The sequence below is a fragment of the Nothobranchius furzeri genome, chromosome 6, assembly GCF_043380555.1.
Source record: "Nothobranchius furzeri strain GRZ-AD chromosome 6, NfurGRZ-RIMD1, whole genome shotgun sequence".
Classification (NCBI taxonomy): Eukaryota; Metazoa; Chordata; class Actinopteri; order Cyprinodontiformes; family Nothobranchiidae; genus Nothobranchius; species Nothobranchius furzeri.
Window position 1 is genome coordinate 52,436,806 of NC_091746.1, and position 17,694 is coordinate 52,454,499.

General features: G+C 42.3%; 1 protein-coding gene across 2 annotated transcripts; it reads right to left on the bottom strand.

The window, feature by feature from the left end:
- Positions 1-730: 730 nt before the first annotated feature.
- On the bottom strand, positions 731-16,912 carry sgsm1b (small G protein signaling modulator 1b). 2 transcript variants are annotated; one of them, XM_015941827.3, is made up of 25 exons: positions 16,774-16,912; positions 16,652-16,695; positions 13,187-13,262; positions 12,435-12,597; positions 10,970-11,122; positions 10,817-10,884; positions 10,598-10,740; positions 10,374-10,505; positions 10,123-10,247; positions 9,980-10,047; positions 9,745-9,908; positions 9,539-9,668; positions 7,986-8,112; positions 7,839-7,903; positions 7,590-7,735; positions 7,381-7,509; positions 7,125-7,298; positions 6,964-7,029; positions 5,688-6,788; positions 5,488-5,612; positions 5,323-5,405; positions 5,127-5,236; positions 3,858-3,954; positions 3,572-3,739; positions 731-969 (listed from the first exon to the last, which is right to left on the bottom strand). In XM_015941827.3, the coding sequence occupies exons 1-25, from the start codon at positions 16,778-16,780 to the stop codon at positions 881-883; spliced, it is 3,753 nt and encodes a 1,250-aa protein (XP_015797313.3). In that variant the 5' UTR covers positions 16,781-16,912; the 3' UTR covers positions 731-880. The 2 variants fall into 2 exon arrangements, with proteins under 2 accessions (XP_015797313.3, XP_054600296.2); XM_054744321.2 differs by lacking the exon at positions 16,774-16,912 and having other exon boundaries at positions 16,652-16,714.
- Between the last annotated feature and the right edge of the window lie 782 nt (positions 16,913-17,694).

Below are 17,694 nucleotides of genomic sequence, written 5' to 3' on the forward strand. Positions count from 1 at the left end.
GTTTTAAAGTTGCCATGCTCAGCTTGAGTGACCAAAACGCTTATGTAACTTAAGAACGCTACCTGAAAAAGCTAATCCTAGAGGAGCATTGGTCCGCGCGGAAACAGAAAAAAAAAAAACTACTGGCATCTGAGTCAAGGGATGAACGGCAACAGATTGAGTCATTTTCTCAATCAATGCACAGAGAATGTCAGAGGTGGAAGGAGCATGTGTGGATATCATGTCTCCATATGAATTACGCTGCGATGTTCTGAGTTCAGGTCTGCAAACCTCGAAGGCTTGTGTGCATCAGCATCACAGACAGGGTCATTAAATGTCAGAGAGCCAAAGCGAGCAGTTCTCAAAATGGCTGTTATGATGCAGGCCAGGGATGACACACGACTTTAACACAATCAGCATGTTCTTCTAAAGTTTAGAAAACCAGATCATGCCATGAAGCATAACTGAAAGTATAAGTGCATTTCATGTGTAACCATGGCAGCTGTTGTTTCTGCTAACTAATAAGGACATCACTGGTGTGTCTAACTAAATGTGCGCAGAGAAAATAATTTGTTTTTATCCCTGAAAAAAAATAAACAGCAACATTTAAGGCTAAATAAAGAACATCCTGAAGTAGATTCAACATTCACTGGATTAACAAGAACACTTCAAAAAGGGAATTTCACTGGCATCACTTTCAACTCCTGACTATAAAGAGGAGCAACTGAACGGAAGTGGTTTTACAACCAGATTTAGGACAATGGGCAGCTTTAATTCATTCACCACCTGCCAAAAAGCTGCTTCAGTTAATACCAGCACCTCTTGTGGAGGATGTGAAGACTGTCATCTTTGAAATAATGTACAACAATCATAGGATCATGGAGTGAGCAGCATTTTTAAATTACTTGTTTTCTATGAGAGTCTGCACTTTGTGGACTAAGTCTTGGGCTTTCATTAAGACCCGCGGGACGTCGTGTCGTTCTGCCATTTCTAAAAAAAGAGAAGATAGAAATGAGCTTGTGAGAGATGACACGAGTAGCAATACAGGGAATAAAACAACGAACACATATTTTCTTCTTGAAGGGATATTTCATTCATTTTGGAGTTTGTTTTGTGTAAAAATTAAAAATCATTACCTTGTTACTGATTGTTGATAGTTTTCTGAAAGCTGTGCTTAGTCCTGCTGGGCTAATAAGCTAACAGCTAGTTTGAGCTCTGCCAGGATCAAAGTGGATTGCCTCCATCCTAAATTAAGCTCCTGTCTCCAAAGTTGATTCACAATTCATTCAACCATTTCACTGCCATCAACTTAGTTATTTATATGCAGAAATATCACCTGCAGCTGCTAACTCAGACTTTTCACCGAAATGTGATACATGTGGTTTCCCCGTGACCTCAGCGGTGCACGTGTTCGTACCGGGAGTGTTTTAGGTGCATCTGAAACTTCGTAGACATTATGTGCCACTTACGCATCCAGTGGAATGCATAGGTAAATGTTGCACTTCCGATGCACCCAGTAGTCAACCTTTTTCCAAAGTAGACATTAAATGCAAATTAAAAACAGTTAAAATGTTTAAAAAAAAACTAAGTTGCATTAACCAACATGGCATTTGGGAGAATGAAGATGTTTGAAGACAAGTGGCAAAGTCTTGTAGGACATAAACTGTTTCTCCAAAATGAGGCAATTCATGAAGATACCTTTTACTTTACGTTTCGTGACCATGTTCGCATTCAAAGCCTAGCTTGTTTGCAGAATTGTTATAACAGTTGTCACCCATAAATAAGAAAATTCCTTGCTGATAAACTGTATAAATGAGCGCCCAATAATGCTGTAGATATGTGTTGTCATTATTTTGGCATTCTAGAGCATCTTATTTAAAATTGAAAAATTCATTCTAAAACTATACATAGCACTGGTTTAGAATCAGCTATTGCTAATGGCTAAGAGGTACCCAGTGCCGTTGCTGATGTAGTACCATGTGGCTTCACTGCGCTTTTCCAGCTAGCTCGGCCATTCTCGAGCCACTATGGAATGATATAGCTTAGAGCTGCTTGCTTCGTTCAAAGAAAATGTCTTCCTCCTTTTGTTCTAAAAATGGGGTGGAGACAAAATCTTCCAGTGTGTTGTTTCTCTGTTTGCTCTAAGTGTGGTGTCTATGGCCTGGAATATACTAGCTGTTTAACGACGTGTACACATGTTTAAAATGGCTGCCACGTGTAACTTGCATTGATTTGAAGCGTTGTTTGCGACGTCCCCTGAAATAAACGTGATGCGTTCGAACGCTGCAATATACAAGTAACCAGTAGGTTTTGTTGAAAAATTGAGTGAACACACTCCTTCCCTGGTTTAGAGGTCTTTCATACCATCTATGGTACAGCTGCTGTCTTTTTCTGCTGTGAACTCAAAATTACAGATCTATTCTATTGACACCATGTTTGTTTTGGTTGTACCCACAAACCCGGCTCTCTATCCTGTTTGAGTACTCTACTGTGACCCCTAGTATAATCTTCCAGTACTACATGTAGTGCAGTGTCATGCAGCAGCAAGTATGTGAACAAAGACACAGCCTGCACCAATGCAAGGTTAAAAAGCAAGTATTTTCCAGCCCTTAATGTGTGTGCGTGTGTGTGTGTGTGTGTGTGTGTGTGTGTGTGTGTGTGTGTGTGTGTGTGTGTGTGTGTGTGTGTGTGTGCGTGCGCGCGTGCTTGTTGAGAGCACTTCTTTCCAATGGAGAAACTCAGAGAGCATGTGTGCAGGGGGGGGGGGGGCTCAGTCACTGCCACAATGAGTACGTTTACATGCAGCCAATATCCGGGTTAAGGTCAGCATTCGGGTTTCTGAGTTGATCAGAATAACCCGTTTACAAGCACACATAGAAAGAGTTACCCCTAACTTGCATAACCCGATGTAAATGCGGACGTTGGGGAAGCGTCAGGACGTGTGGACTACGTCCAGACGCAATATGCGTCATTTCCGGTTCTTCTCGTTCCGGTATCCGTGAAAACAACCCCCATTCTGGCATATTTACATTGGTTCCCGATGCATTTCAGGGGAAAATTCAAGTTGTTGACATTGGTGTACAAAGCTCTGCAGGGACCACCATACCTTACTGGCCTCCTGCAGAGGCATCTCCATCATTGGTTCTTAGCTTGGCTGATAGCGTTGGTGGTTCCCCATTTAAAATGTAAGTCATAAGTGGATCGTGCATACTCTGTGATGGGTCCAAGACTCTGGAATGAGCTGCCTATGGCTGTGCGCCAATCTCCTTCACTGTTGGTTTTTAAATTCCATCTGAAGACCCATGTTTATGTCTCAGCTTTCCACCACTAAATGAGTTAGCTCGGCATTACTGTCCTGCTTTTTTAGTTGTCTTTACTGTTTTTTAATGTTTGCATTTTATTTCCCGTTTTAGTAAATCTTGAAATGTTTTTTTTAATTAATTTACGTTTATAAACGCAATATTGGATTTCTGACTGTGTTCAGCCCCTTGGGCGTCAGATGAGGACATGAAAGGGGCTTTATAAATAAACTAAAGTGAAGTAGTGTTTTGCGTTTTTCACACCGATTTCTATTTATCTGTTCCCATCTTACCATTGAAGAACTTGATGATGTCAGTGAAGTCCATGTTATTTTCCAGAATGATGTCTCTGTACATCTCCACAAGCGCCAGAGCGATGAAGAGCACAAAGTGTTCAGAGGAAGTGTGTTTGGCTGCCCAGATAGTTTCCCACACAGAGAACACGTCATCGTACACCATTTCTGTCCGGTAAACACCAGAAAATAAAACTTTAAATAGTAATAATAACCATATAAGATGATGTCATCAAGACACAGTGGATTTACTCAAATGTTTGGATTCCAGAAATTCCCATCCCACCTCTTTTGAAGTCCAGAAGAAACCAGCGATAACAGAAGTAGAAGTGGGTGTAGTCTCCATTCTGCTGCATCAGTTCAAACAATTCGGAGTCCAAAATCTGAGAGAAAAACAAACTTATAACTGATCTGGAGCTTGTGTGTGTGAGACTGTCTTGCCAAACTTCAAAAAGCTTTTCAGGACCAGTTCACTGATGGTATATTTTGCAAGTAACGTCAGAGCAAATGTATAGTTCCAGGGAAAAAATCCACAATATCCACATCTGTCTTGCAAAGTAACAGCTCATCAAACCTTGAAGTTTGATATAAATCAAATTTCTTTCATCTCAACAGCAGGAGAAGGTACATATATTGTGAATCAAGAGGGGATAACTGAAATAAACGTGGCTACAAGGAGCGATAGGGGAGCCAAGTAAGCCAACTGGGCAAAATCACCATGGCAACCAGATTTGTTCATGTCAAAAATTAACTTGAATAAGCAGTTCTCTTTCTGTGAACAAATTACAACTATTGGGCATGAAATTGGTGGGTGTCACCATGAGAGAGGGATAAAAATCTACCCTGCTGTGGATGTGTGGATCACCATTTTTAAAAAGGGTGTCAAAGAAATTTAAATATAAACATCTACATGTTCTTGATCTTCTGAGTGCTCAGGTTCCACCACAATTTATACTTGAATTTAAACATTAGTTTCAACCAGCTTACCAATTTAAAGGTGTAAAACAGTTGTTTAATCAATACATTTGCAGTGGTGCTTTGCAAGTCGTACTCTGCCTTTTAAATCATACTTAGAGGCAAAAAACATCGGTGCACCATTTCTAGGAACTAGAAGTCAGCCACATCACAGCTGAGCTTCGGACGGCAGATTTTGGAGTCTTATTTCCTGATATTTAGACATCTGGCCTGGGATTGGATAACAGCAATGTGACTATCACCGACTTGCAATAAGGATGTTTTACCTCCACACATAACACAAACCTGGAGAAGTTCTGCCATGTGGTGGAGTTGTTAATGCTAACAGTTTAGCTGAGACGTTCTCTGCTGATTCCTGGACACTAAACCAACAACGGCCTTCCCCGTCACAAGTCAAGATGGTGAGTCCATGAATGTTAAGTGACAGTGTGACGTAGATCTGTCAGGATTTTATAATCCTAAAGTTTTACAGTCTAATGAAGGAGATAGGTGTAGGAGACTATTTTTGTGTTAAGCCTACATGAAAAACTGCATTATAAACTACAAGCTAGCAAAGCATAAAATAAAAGTATGATCATGCCTGTATCAATGAGCGCATATTTGCAAAGTGAGTGTCCATTGCACCCCCATGGGGAAAGTTCTGGTTCATCCTCTTCATCAGTTCACTGAAGCAGCTGAATGCCATTACCTCTGTAGAAAAGAAACACAAACATGCACATATATATCAGTAAACAAAAAACTTTCTGCACTGAGTTCATACTGAGAGTTAGACTGACCATCATCCAGAATAACCAGGAGGGGAGCCAGCAGGTCACACATGCCCTGCACATAACCAGTATCCAGATGCCGCCACACGTAACTGGAAAAACAACCACACCTTTTTCATGTTTCCTTTTTTTTTTCCCTTTAGGGTTGAAATAAACCACAGAGATGGAGTTTACCTGCACATTATATTACGCAACTTCTCCAGATTCTCTGGAGTGAAGTACCAAAATGTTCTGTCACAGCGTCGGACATCTTTGTCAATGCGGTGCAAGTTGATCAAGTACATGTCCAGCGTTTCTTGCTTAAGAAATACAGAAATTCTTTATTATTGGATGTTTTGATGGATAATTTGTCTTTAGTTTGGTACAAGACTTACAGAATAGGTTTGCTCCTCAGATGATTCTTCATATTTGGCGACGCCTCCCATGTCTGTAGACTCTTGTTCGGTGAGGATGTTGTCCATCTCAGGCTCCTCTTCAGAAAGAGCCAAATCAGTGCCCTCAGGACTGGTGTTGGAAGCTGTGTCCAGATTTTGATCTGGGACAAAATTCTCAGATGCCATCTTTTCTCGTTGTGCTAAGGGAATGGGAGGAGAGGCAAGGCCAATTAAAGGCCTGACGTTGATGTCTTCTGAAGTCACACATGTTATCCCTGCAGGAATGTCCTCCATTTCCAAAGCAGAAGGAGAGTCGTCGGAATCGGCTGTGTCTGTAGACTGCCGAGAGTGTGACGATAACGGAAGGGTGGCTCTTGATGCAGACTGGAGAGCATTCAGAACCTGTCTGACTGGAGAATTTGAGCCGGGTTTTTCAATAGGAACCTCTGCAGCTTTTTTGGTTTCAGCACAAACAATTTTTTCTGTCACATCATGTGTTTTAGGAACATCCGTCTCACTTTGTGAAATAGCATTTTCTCTCAGTGTGAGTGAACGAGAGGTCTCTGCTTCTGGATCTTTGTTCTGGACTGCAAAAAAAGCTAAGGTCTGCCCAAGAGGAGGAGCTTGGAAATACTCATTGCGGACCTCCGTTTCTAGCTTCAGAACATTGGTGTTCTCTGGAGCTGACTTCCCATTCATATTTCTATCTACTGCTTTAACATCTCCATCAGTTTTTTCTTTATTCTCAGCATCAGGTTCATCTTTGGACTCCTGGATTTTTGTCTTCACTGCTTCTCTTTCTGACTCAGTCTCCAGCTTCTTCATTCCAGCCTCTTCCTCAAGAATGAGGAGTTTTACATCTTTTCCTTTGGATCCACCTACAGTGGGATGACTTCTTCCTGCCTCTGATCCAGCTGGCGTTTCGCTGCTGAAGGCTTCTAACGTTCCAGCTGTCTGCTGAGAAGCTGCAGGTTCTGCTGCTGACTCGGTTGCAGGAGGATGGTCTGAAACTAGATGTTCAGTGGAGGAGAAAAGCCGAGTGTCTTTTTTAAGGCTGCTGTGTGTTGTTTCATCTCCTTCGGCCTCAACCGATTCAAAGACCTTGAGACCAAAAAAAAAAGTACTGAAACATCACAGCATATGTGTCTGCATCTTTTATCCCACGCAAGTTTTAGTTAATGTTGGGAAATTGTTTTTAAATATTACTTTCTGTTGCAATTTGCATGAAAATAAACAGCTAAACTTGCATAGTGTTTTAGTTTAGTCATGCATATACCTGTGCACTGCTGGAATCACTTTGTGAGGGGACGTTCTGCTGGTCTGAGCTGCTGCTCAGAGACGACTATAGCATCACAAGACAAAAGCAGAACCTTCAGTTAGGACATTTTCTCATTCTTCTAAATAATTTGTATGTTTTTCTTGAACGTTAGAACTTGCATCTGTGCTGATGGTGGAGTCCCGCTGGACAGGTCCTCGTTCCACACTTGCTCCTGACAAACATCGCGCCAGAGCCTCGGCGTGCTTCTCTCTCTCCCTCTGACGGACGATGACCTCACAACCCTGCCACTCCTTCATCGTCTGTTCGTACATGGTCCGCATCTGCTCGTCGATCTGTAGACCCGCAGATAATAGATTAGAGAACAATCTGGAGTTTTGTGCATTTGTCTTGGAAGATGGAACCAGCAGGAAATACCTCCATCCTGCATTTCTGTGTCGTGTTTAACTGGTAATGCCCCAACAGGAAGGGCCACACTTCTTTGCGAAGCGACGGGGTCACACCTCCAAAATACACAAGCCTGTGTATCTCCTTTTCCTGGAAGGCCTACAAAATGAGTGACTTTTAGTTTTAATATTCGCTGAAAAGAAAAATAAATAAATCAAGAACAGTGACATGAGTCTTACAGAGCTGTCCTCGAGGAAACGGGCCCAGACCTCTACAGTGAGCCCACCTTGAGAATCACAAGGTTCACCTGGGTCAACTATGGTTGTGTTAACCAATGCAGAGAGGTGTGTACGGACTGTGGACAGATGGCGGCAGTACGCAAGCCCTGCAGAGAAAATTTAACTACATGTATTAAATGACTGATTAACTGAATAAATCAGCAGTACTGATCATGAAAAACATTAAAATAGCACATCATGAATACTCACATCCATAGAATGCACGAGAGATTATTTGGTGTTTCATTGTATCGCAAAGGAGCTTTATGGGAGCCCTGTTAAGGTCAGAAAATGGTAAACTTAGTCAAGTGGAATAATCTGAAGGTCAAACTGAGTCAGTCTCTTGGAAACGCTCACCTTTCATGATTGCAGCCATTCGGCAGAGAGCCATCGGATGAGCCGTTCTGCGAGCAGGAGGAGCACGATGACTTTCTGGGGGTTGGCTGCCACATGTTTATGCCCTGATCCATCATCTCCAAGGGCACTGCACAGCAGAGGAGTTCTTATCATTACTATTGCTCTTATAACAGCATGAAACAAACAACAGAAGAATGAAATGTCAACTGATTTGGACACAGCTTATATCTGCAAATACTAACAACCAAGCAGAAAAAGGAAAGGGGGGAAACCCCATGCTAGGGCTTCTTATAGGGAACATATTAGGATTTTTAAAGTTATAATAGATCTGTGGTCAATACAACACAAGCTTGTTGCACTAAATCCCTCTCAGATAAAGTGGCAGTTCTATTCTTGACATTTTCAGCACCTTCCAGAATGAGCCGTTTCAGAGCTCTGTCACTTTGACCCCTCCTTCCACCGGAGCCGTCAGCAGCAAGTTACTGCAGCGGCACGTCTTGCTCGCGTATGCTGCTGCTTGGCCCTTCCCATGAGACGCGAAGCAGCAGGGGAGCAGCTGTCACCGACAGAGCACGAAGTCACGCGACATTAGCAAAATCACGCGTGACTTCATCAGTAAACACAACAACAAACAGGAGAAAACTACAACATGGCTCCAAAAGGTCCAAAACGTCGTCCATTATGGAAAAACAAAGGAGATCGCTAGCTAGGTGATGACTTTTTTTTTAAAGTAAAGCAACTGGAAGGCAGTATGTTTCTTTATTCTGAAAGTTTCCGCGTCCGATTTCCTGTCTTTCCTTCCCCAAAAATGTCAACTTGACCCGTTTCAGAGTCGTAGCGCGTAGAAAATAGAACCGGCGCGTAAGGGCCGCGACATGCTGCTCCTGAGATGCGGCTGACTCGCGCTGCTGACGGCTCCAGTGGAAAAGGTTCTGTTGACCACAGCGGTTCCTATCAGCAGCTATGACGTGCTGCTGCAGTAACGTGCTGCTGACGGCTCCGTCACGGCTCCGGTGGAAAGGAGGCATAAGAAAACAAGTTGGAGGTGGCCAAACCCACTCATTCCCCACTTAGGCTGCTATAAGCTGAGAAGCTCTGATATCTGGGAGGGGCTTGGAGTAGAGCAACTGCTCCTCCAGCAACAGCTCTCTCTCTCTCGTTTCCCCCTTTGTGACATCACAAATAGGGACTTTTAAATAAGAGCTTGTTTTAGGCACATAATTTCTAAAACCAAACACTGACAGGAAATGGATGGACTTTTTTCCCACTATTGGAGTGTTAATAGAGGTAGTATAGACCCACATGGCAGCCCAAATAGATGCACACAGTGAGTTTTGCTTAAGTCCCATTTTTTTGACAAAACCATGAAAACAGACTCTAAAGTGCAGAAAGGGATTAATGGTGTAGAATATGTGCCAAAGAAAGAAGAATAATCTAAAAAGCAATGATTGGGAACCACGTACAGAGTGTGTGGAGCAATCATGGAAGTACTTTGAAATGCTTCTTTGGTGAATTATCACTGAGAGGCAGGACAAGAAGGTTAAAACGCTTACTGAAATCCATCTGATTGCCGGGAAAGATGATTCGAAACACATAATCAGTTGCTTCATCATCCTCCTTATCTGAGACGGAATCACACGAACTGTGAGGACTTCTCTTACGCAGTTTGGGGAAAACCTTTCCCTGCGAGGAAAACAATAACATCCATGCATAAATGAAGTCGATGATCGGTAAATGTTGTCTGGTGAATCATGCTAACTTTTCCTCGTTGATTCCATAACGGTGGATCCAGCTGACCATGAGGTAGCAGGCCAGTTTCAAGGCAGGTAAGAAACTGCAGCAGGTGACCCCCTTTGGGGAAATGAAGAGGAGGTCTCTGGATTCCATCTTGGCTCACCAGAACTACTGTCCCACCACAGTTCACTGGAAAAGTCACCACATAAAAGATGAATAATCCTTAAATCTGTATTGGGACATTTCAGTTCTTACCCTACCTTGCTGATGACAGTGGAGATACACAATCTCCTCCAAACGAATCGTCATAGCATAATCCCAATAAACACTATTTAAAAGAAATGTTAATATGGGTCATGTGGGTAAAAACAAAAGCTCAGTTTGCAATAGATCATGCCTTAACCTCTTTTCTGAGTCCAGCTCTCCAACATTTCCATTCATCAGCTGATTAGGAGTCCATTTTAGGGTCATGAGATCTGCAGTTTGATGAAGCGAAAGGTAGCCCGGTATGGCTTCCATTCCATCTTTCTGCAGGCAGAAGCGAAGCTTGGTAAGTCTCCACATTTGTCATTGCAGCACCATTACGATCGGTTACTAACGAGATTATTAGAAAACCTGTCTACTGACTCAGACTAAAAGAAAACACACACACACCGGCTGCACCAGAACATTGTTCTTTCCAAACAGAAGTGTTGCTCTGGAGTTTTGGTGAAGAGATTCAACATATTCTCTGACCCACAGGAGGGGCCGGTCATCCATGCTGCCACTGGACTGCCTCTTCTGGATCTGGAGTAGGAAATCAGAGCCATTATTGGAGCATTGCAGATTGCTGTTGCTTTTTCCCCACAAGATCTGAATTGGATGCTTGACGATCGCACCAGAGCGGGCCTCCTGGAGGGAGAATCCTGCCGACAATGACCACTGTGGATTCGATGTCGCTGTACGAGCTCATCGGCAGACGGATCTGTCCAGAAATGGTCTGCGGTCTTCACCTTGGTGTACTCCAAAGCACAGGGGCCAACTGTAAAATGAGGTTAGTAGGTTAAATGTATTTTAAATGAATAATTTGCTGATGTTTTCACAACAGGAGGAAGTACCCAATAGAGAAGCAAGGATTGGTCCATCCACTGGATCCATCAGCATGGCTCCTTTATCATAAAATGCACTAAAGCGAAGCATTAAAACTCAATACACACAGAAGGTATTCTTTTTTAAAACTAAGGTTTTATAGAAATAATGTGTAAGGATACCTGCTGCTTTCCACCAGATACAGAACTATCTTGTCCAGGACTTTCTCCATCAAAGCCGTCCGTATCCATAAGTGTTTGAGGGCCTGAGGAGGAAGGTTAGGCAGCTTTGACATTCGGCTACGATCATTGCTCAGGGAGGAATTGTTCTGCTTGCTAAAACACAGAAAAAGAAACATTTTGTATTACTTTTATAGCAAAACAATTACATAAGCTCAACATAGGCATGGACGTAAATGCAGTAGTGGAGTTTCTGGGATTTCTTCGCACTCATTTCTTTGCAAGGCAAAGACGAGACAAGAAGGCTGACACTGCAAATTTCTGTCAGCTCTGTGGCAATGACATGACCTTTGCCCTGCTGGAAGTGAGTCACGCCAAATATTTGACGTCACTTGATCTCCTTTTGAATTCAGTCCCCCCTCCCCCCATGAATAATTTCAGATTTTGACATTCTATTTAAACTTCATCAGCTCCATCAACCATAAGAGTCAATGTAAATTTGGGATATTGTCCTGTCTTTAACCATCTAGTATGGTTTTAAGTTGTGATCAACAACCACAAAACGGTGTAGGTACGAGATCTGCATGAGGCCCTGTCCCTGCTGATGACATCACATGACATGAGTGGCTGGACATTGGCACGCTGACGTAGAAGATTATGGTTGGTCCAAACAAATTACAAAAATTATGTTGGCACATATAGGTTGGAAATGTAAGCACTTTATGTGCTCAGGTAACTAGAGGGTCGTAGTTCTTTTATAAAGAAATGCATTTTTAATTGATATTTGGTCCACTAAATTATCCCAGATTGTACACCATAAATAAATAAAACTCATGCAAAAGCTAATTTATGTCAGTAATTCAAGTTAAAAAGAAAAAATATACGAGATAGACTCATTACATACAAAGATAATATTTTTAAGCCTTTAACTGTTATAATTGTGATGAGTACGGCTTACAGCTTATGAAAGCACCACATTCAAAATCTCAGACAATTAGAATATTATGAAAAGGTTTTAATATTCTGGACTCAAAGTGTTGCACTCTACTCGGCTAATGAATCCAGAACACCTGCAAAGGGTCTCTGAGCCTTTAGATGGTCTCTCAGTCTGAGATGAATTACTGAAATAAATGGAACTTTTGCACCGTATTCTCATTTTTCCTGTTTCACCTGTAAATGCAAATTTTCACATTAATGAGTTTTGTGAGCAATTCTGTGATATCTGATATTGATATTAGTGCTTCAGCAAAAAATAAGAGCGGCACAACATAGTTTGTCCAAGTGGTATTCCTGTAGTGTGGTGACATCGGCAGGGCCTCGAGCAGATCTGGCACTTACAACGGCACCAGATGATGGTGCTGCCATTATTTAGCACAAAACAGGCACAACAGGTTAGCTTTAAAAAAAATAACTAAAATGAAAAGAAGAATTTCACTCTATAGTGTCTTGCATGCAGAAAGTATTTCACCTGTTCTCAATAAGCTGCTCCAGCTCCTGCACTTTGCGACAAAGCTCTTCAGCAGGAGAGAAGGTCTTTGCCACCTTCATAAAGAGTGCTGCCACCTTATTACTGCACAGCAGGCCTGCGATACGACGTTTCAGCCCATGTAGCATGCACGCCTCTACCACAGCTACAAACACACAACCACAAGGAGCTTCGGTCGATGGGCTTCAGATGGACAGGTATAATTCTGTGTAATGCACCTTCTATGGTTTAGCTTCATCTGCACAATCTACTCTTTCAAACTTTAATGTCTTTGTATTTTATTGATAATAATTTAAAAAAACATGAGGGGGCAAGCTCAGGTGGCACGAGTAGAAATGGGCTGAAATCCACACTGTCTGTGGTTGCTAGGATATGAGGGAGGTGAATCACATATGTCTCACTTCTAGTTAGCATCAACACCTCTGAAAGGCGTCAGTCTGCTTTAACATTCAGTTTACTTCGCCTATCCACCCACTTACCTTATTAAATATGAAAAGATGTATATTTAAGGATCTTCTAGTGAGCAGATTTAGAGAATACATTTTAATTAGTGTCATGTACAATTCAACTGAGTACAAAGTGGCTATTGTTTAAATTAGAAAGGATCAGACATTTTTTTCTACTATACAATTATAGTCTTCACCTTCACATTAATGTTATTTACAGATAGGAAAAAGGGAAAGCTGCTGTGAAGGTTTCAGTTCAATAGAAGAAAGCAAAAGAAAAAGGTTTACCGCAGAAGGATATAATGTGGCTGCTGTCTGCGTGCACAAATTTCCTCGTTACTGCCTCCTCCATAATTTGTTTCACCTAGAAGTGAGAGAAGTGTGCCATGAGAAAAGTCTTAGTCGGGGCAGAGATGCAGCAATAACAAGAGCTAAAAGTGAAGCAGCAGCTTTATTCTCTTCCAGTCAGAGCTTATGGCACAACGCCTACACAAGCAAATTCAGAAGCAGCTCGCAGATAGGATGAGAAAATGGAATTAGTGTCCTTATCCACTTAATAAACTTTAAATCTTTGTTTTATTAAGCACCCCAGATTCTCTAAAAGCACCACAAACTTCCTTTCAAAACATAAAATATGAGTATTATTTGTCCCCCCTTCAATCTCTTAAAATTGTAGTACAACAAAATACACACTTTGGTAATAAATAGTATCATCTAAAGTTCCAGTTCACTTTCTACATTATCAGCTATCAGTTTTGAGCATTTGGCCATGATAAATTCAAACCAGTTATCAGAATGGAGGAGAAAGATGTTTTAAGTGAACGTGGTGTGATTGATGGTGCCAGACGGGCTGATCTGAGTGCTTCAGAAACTATTGATCTACTGAGATTGTCACCTTCGACCTTCGACCTTCTCTGGGGTTTACAGAAAATAGTTCAAATGAGAGAAAATATGCAGCAAGTAGCAGTTATGTGATGAAAATGTCTTGTTGATGTCAGAGGTCAGATGAGAATGGGCAGCCTGGATCAGAAGGATAGAAGGACAACAGGAGCTTAAATAACCACTGGTTCTGACCAAGTTCAGCAGATCTGGACCATAACATGTCAAACTCGTTTAATCAATCATTTGCAGTGGTCTCTAATAGGAATGAAGGCCTTGTAAGTCGCACGGGGGGGGGGGGGGGGGGGGGGGGGGGGGCTGTTTGGAGAATTCAGATGACAGGATTTGGAGTCTTTTTCTTGATATTTGGACATTTTGCCTCTGATTAGATAACAGCAACATGACTCTCCCACTGACTCAGTATGATCTGCAACTTTGATATTTTATCTCCACAAATGACGTAAGAGTGAAGGAGTTCTGCTGTGTGGTGGAGTTGCTAATGCTAACAGTTATCCCGGTTTCACACTGAAAGCATCAGCGGCGCGGAGCAGCAGCGGAACGTTGCTGCTTCAAATATAATTCATTATAGACTATGGAGTGTTCCAAACCAGCCGCAACGCAGCGATTCTGTGGCGTGTCCCAGAAGCGGCACGCCGCGCCTCTAAAGCTGGGGTCAGGTTCTATTTTTGCCACGAGCCACTTCTGGCACGCAACAATTTCCGTAGTTAACATAGAGCTAGACACAAAATCACATGTGGTTTCAGTTTAAAATCCCTGATAATTTTCAAAATAAGAGTGGTGCAACAATGTAATTTCGTAGTTTACGTGTGACCCAACAGCTTATTTATAAATGAATGATAAATGACCTGCACTTGTATAGCGCCTTTCAGAATCAGAGGACTCCAAAGCGCTTTACACTACATTATAGCCACAGCTGCCCTGGGGCACGCCGACAGAGGCGAGGCTGCAGAGCACAGGTGTCACCAGTCCCATTTATATATTACTCCCAATATCATTCCAGAAGTGCAGCTGTTTTTTTCATGGCTTTAGTCCCTGCAGTGGAGAGGAACAACATCATATGTGACATCAAACAGTGATATCAAACGTGATTTCCTTCTTTTTGGTTTAATGAAAGATTGCATAAAAAACCATGACCTTTGACGTCTCAAAGCATCTTGTTATCTTGCGAGTCATTCGAAGAGAACAGCGAGGAAGCTGTACCGTGGCCAAGACTCTCCCAGTGTGAAACATTCACTAGTAAACCGTTCCGTTGCTGTATCGCTCCGCTTGATGCTGAATGGGGTTAGTGTGTAATTGCTAAGATGTTCTCTGTGACTTCCTGGAGACTAAACCAATAACAGCTTTCCCCGTCACAAGTCAAGATGGGTGAGTCCAAGAATGTTAAGCAACGGTGTGACAGATCTGTCAGGCTTTTCAAATCCTAGAGTTTCACCATCTATTTTCTATCAGAAGCTAATGCAGGAGATAGGTGTAGGAGACTATTTTCATGTTCATTCTGCATGTTAAACTCACAATGACTGATTATAATCAGAAATATCGATTAAAAAATTGTTTTCCTTTAAAGCTTGAAGCAGATGGATTCCAGTAGCAGACGACCACAGCAGGTGCCAACACTGTCTGATTAGAACAGGAAACCAAGTCTTCAAAACACACACAGGATCAACAGAACTGGACTAGAAGAGACTGGAAAAGTTTCTGATGAGTCTGGATTTCAGCTGCAACATTCAAATGGTCGGGTCAGAATTTGGGAGTCACCAACATGAAAATATAGATCCATCCATAGCAGTACCAGCGTGTCATCTCTATGACCATATAGTCATATCTTCTGATGGCTACTTCAATGCACCATGTCACAAAACTCGGATCGTCTCTAACTGGTTTCTTGAACATGACGATAAGTTCACGGGACTCCAACGACCTCCAAAGTCAACACATCTCAACTTGAGAGGTAGCGGAGGACTCACATCATGAATGTGTAACTGTTGTCATGCCAGTATGGACCAGAACCTCTAGGGAATCTTCCTAACATCTTGTTGAATCTGACATGGTGAACTAAGGCAGTTCTGAAGGAAAAATGGGTGCCAACTGGGTGAGCAAAGTGTATCTGATGGTGAATGTCTGAAGCACAGAAAAGTCCCATTTCCATAGCTTATAATGTCCAATCCAACATGTATCAACATGAGTAAAACCTGTATCAGCCTCTCCTTGCTGCAGGATCTCAGCTAGAGCCATGGATTTTTTTAAAGGAGGCAATGAGTCACAGGTGAGGGTGAGCATGAACACAATAAAAGTGTGGAAGCTCCAGGTTCTCCTAATGAGAATTTACAAGCTCCAGTTTTTATTCTTTGGGTGTAAGCAGGCTGGATGTGGTGTACTCCGTGTTACTAGATTATGTAGTCAAAAATATTTTACCAAACTGGGATTGATTTGAGCTGATGTTGGAGTCGCCAAAATAAAAAAGAGCAAGGTCACATCTTGAAGTTTATATGATGCCTTTTAAATATAGGATTGTTTATTAAATAAAACTCAAACAGATCATGCAACTATTATTTTTCTCCATCAGTAGAGACAAATCTGTGCGTATATGGTTCCTCCACCAGTTTTATCACCACTATCGTCATCATCGTCGTCGTCGTCGTCATCATCTCAGCTTACGCCACTTCGGCAGCAGCAAGCATCAGACTGTGCGGTTCTGCTGCGGCTTTTTGTTATTTTCTTGACGCAAGGGATCTGTTGTTTTGATCATAAAAAGGCTCGTGGCGCGCGCGCGCGCGCGCACGTACACACACACACACACACGCGCACAGGTAAACATGAACAAGATAAGCTCTGAATAGAAACATGTACACAAACCTCCTTTTTCACATTGCGGAGCAGTTTCTGACGCGTCTCGGCCTCTGTCAAAGGAGAAAACATGATGAATGTGCTGATCAGCTGCTGGCAGGAGAATTAATGATGATCCACGGCCGTAATACCTCCCATCGCTCCGGGCGGACAGCTCTCTGCTGATTGACTGGAAAAGCGAGCGAGACAGCACGGCTGGAAGAGCACAGAACCTCCGGGATGCGCGACGTGTTCTCGGGGACTAAATTAAACCTATCTGCTATCTCACCGCGAACCACCACCCCTTTAAAGTCACAGCGTTAAAATACTGACGCCGACACACGCGCCTTTGATGCGCACACACACGCCGTTTCTATCCATGGCACACAGAGCAACATATGTAAACACGTAAAAAAGCGTATACTTTTTAAAAACATACTGATCCGTTTAGGGAAAGTGTTTTGTCCACAAAAATTTTTAAAAAAATCTTTAGTCACGTTTCTTAAAGGAGCACGTTTCCAAAATGTGCAACTATGGAAAAACACCTAATTTTACCTAACATTGTAAGTAAAAATATGAAATATGAATGTCAAACACCTAAACTATCCTAAAAGAGGATAAAAAGATTTATTAAGTGGTCACAGTGGACAGCAAAAGCAATTTTTTTTTTCGTTTTTTTTTTTCTCTCATTATTTTTTGTGTGGGTATTGGTCAAGGGGAAAATCCATGCTGCCAATAACTGAAGCATCTCCTTCTGGTTGGACGAGGACAACTTCACCAGGGAGGCATCCTACTTAGATGCCCGAGGCACCTCAACTTGCTTCTCTTGATGTGGAGGAGCAGCAGATCTACTCCGAGCCCCTCCCAGATGACCAAGCTTCTCACCCTATATCACCTGCCACCCTGCAGAGAAAACTCAATTTGGTCGCTTGTATCTGCAATCTCGTTCTTTTGGTCACTACCCAAAGCTCGTGACCATAGGTGAGGGTAGGAAAGTCGATCGACCGGTAAATCAAGAGTTTCACCCTCCAGCTCAGCTCTCTTTTCACCACGACAGATTGGTACAACGCCTG

What these genes read in the sequence shown, in the direction of transcription:
- sgsm1b (XM_054744321.2), bottom strand. Translation starts at nt 16,714, where the DNA reads ATGTTTTCTCCTTTGACAGAGGCCGAGACGCGTCAGAAACTGCTCCGC. An exon ending in AATCCTTGCTTCTCTATTGG is followed by an intron (nt 10,741 to 10,816) that starts GTACTTCCTCCT and finishes CTCATTTTACAG; the next exon opens with TTGGCCCCTGTGCTTTGGAG. An exon ending in CACAGAAATGCAGGATGGAG is followed by an intron (nt 7,299 to 7,380) that starts GTATTTCCTGCT and finishes GCGGGTCTACAG; the next exon opens with ATCGACGAGCAGATGCGGAC.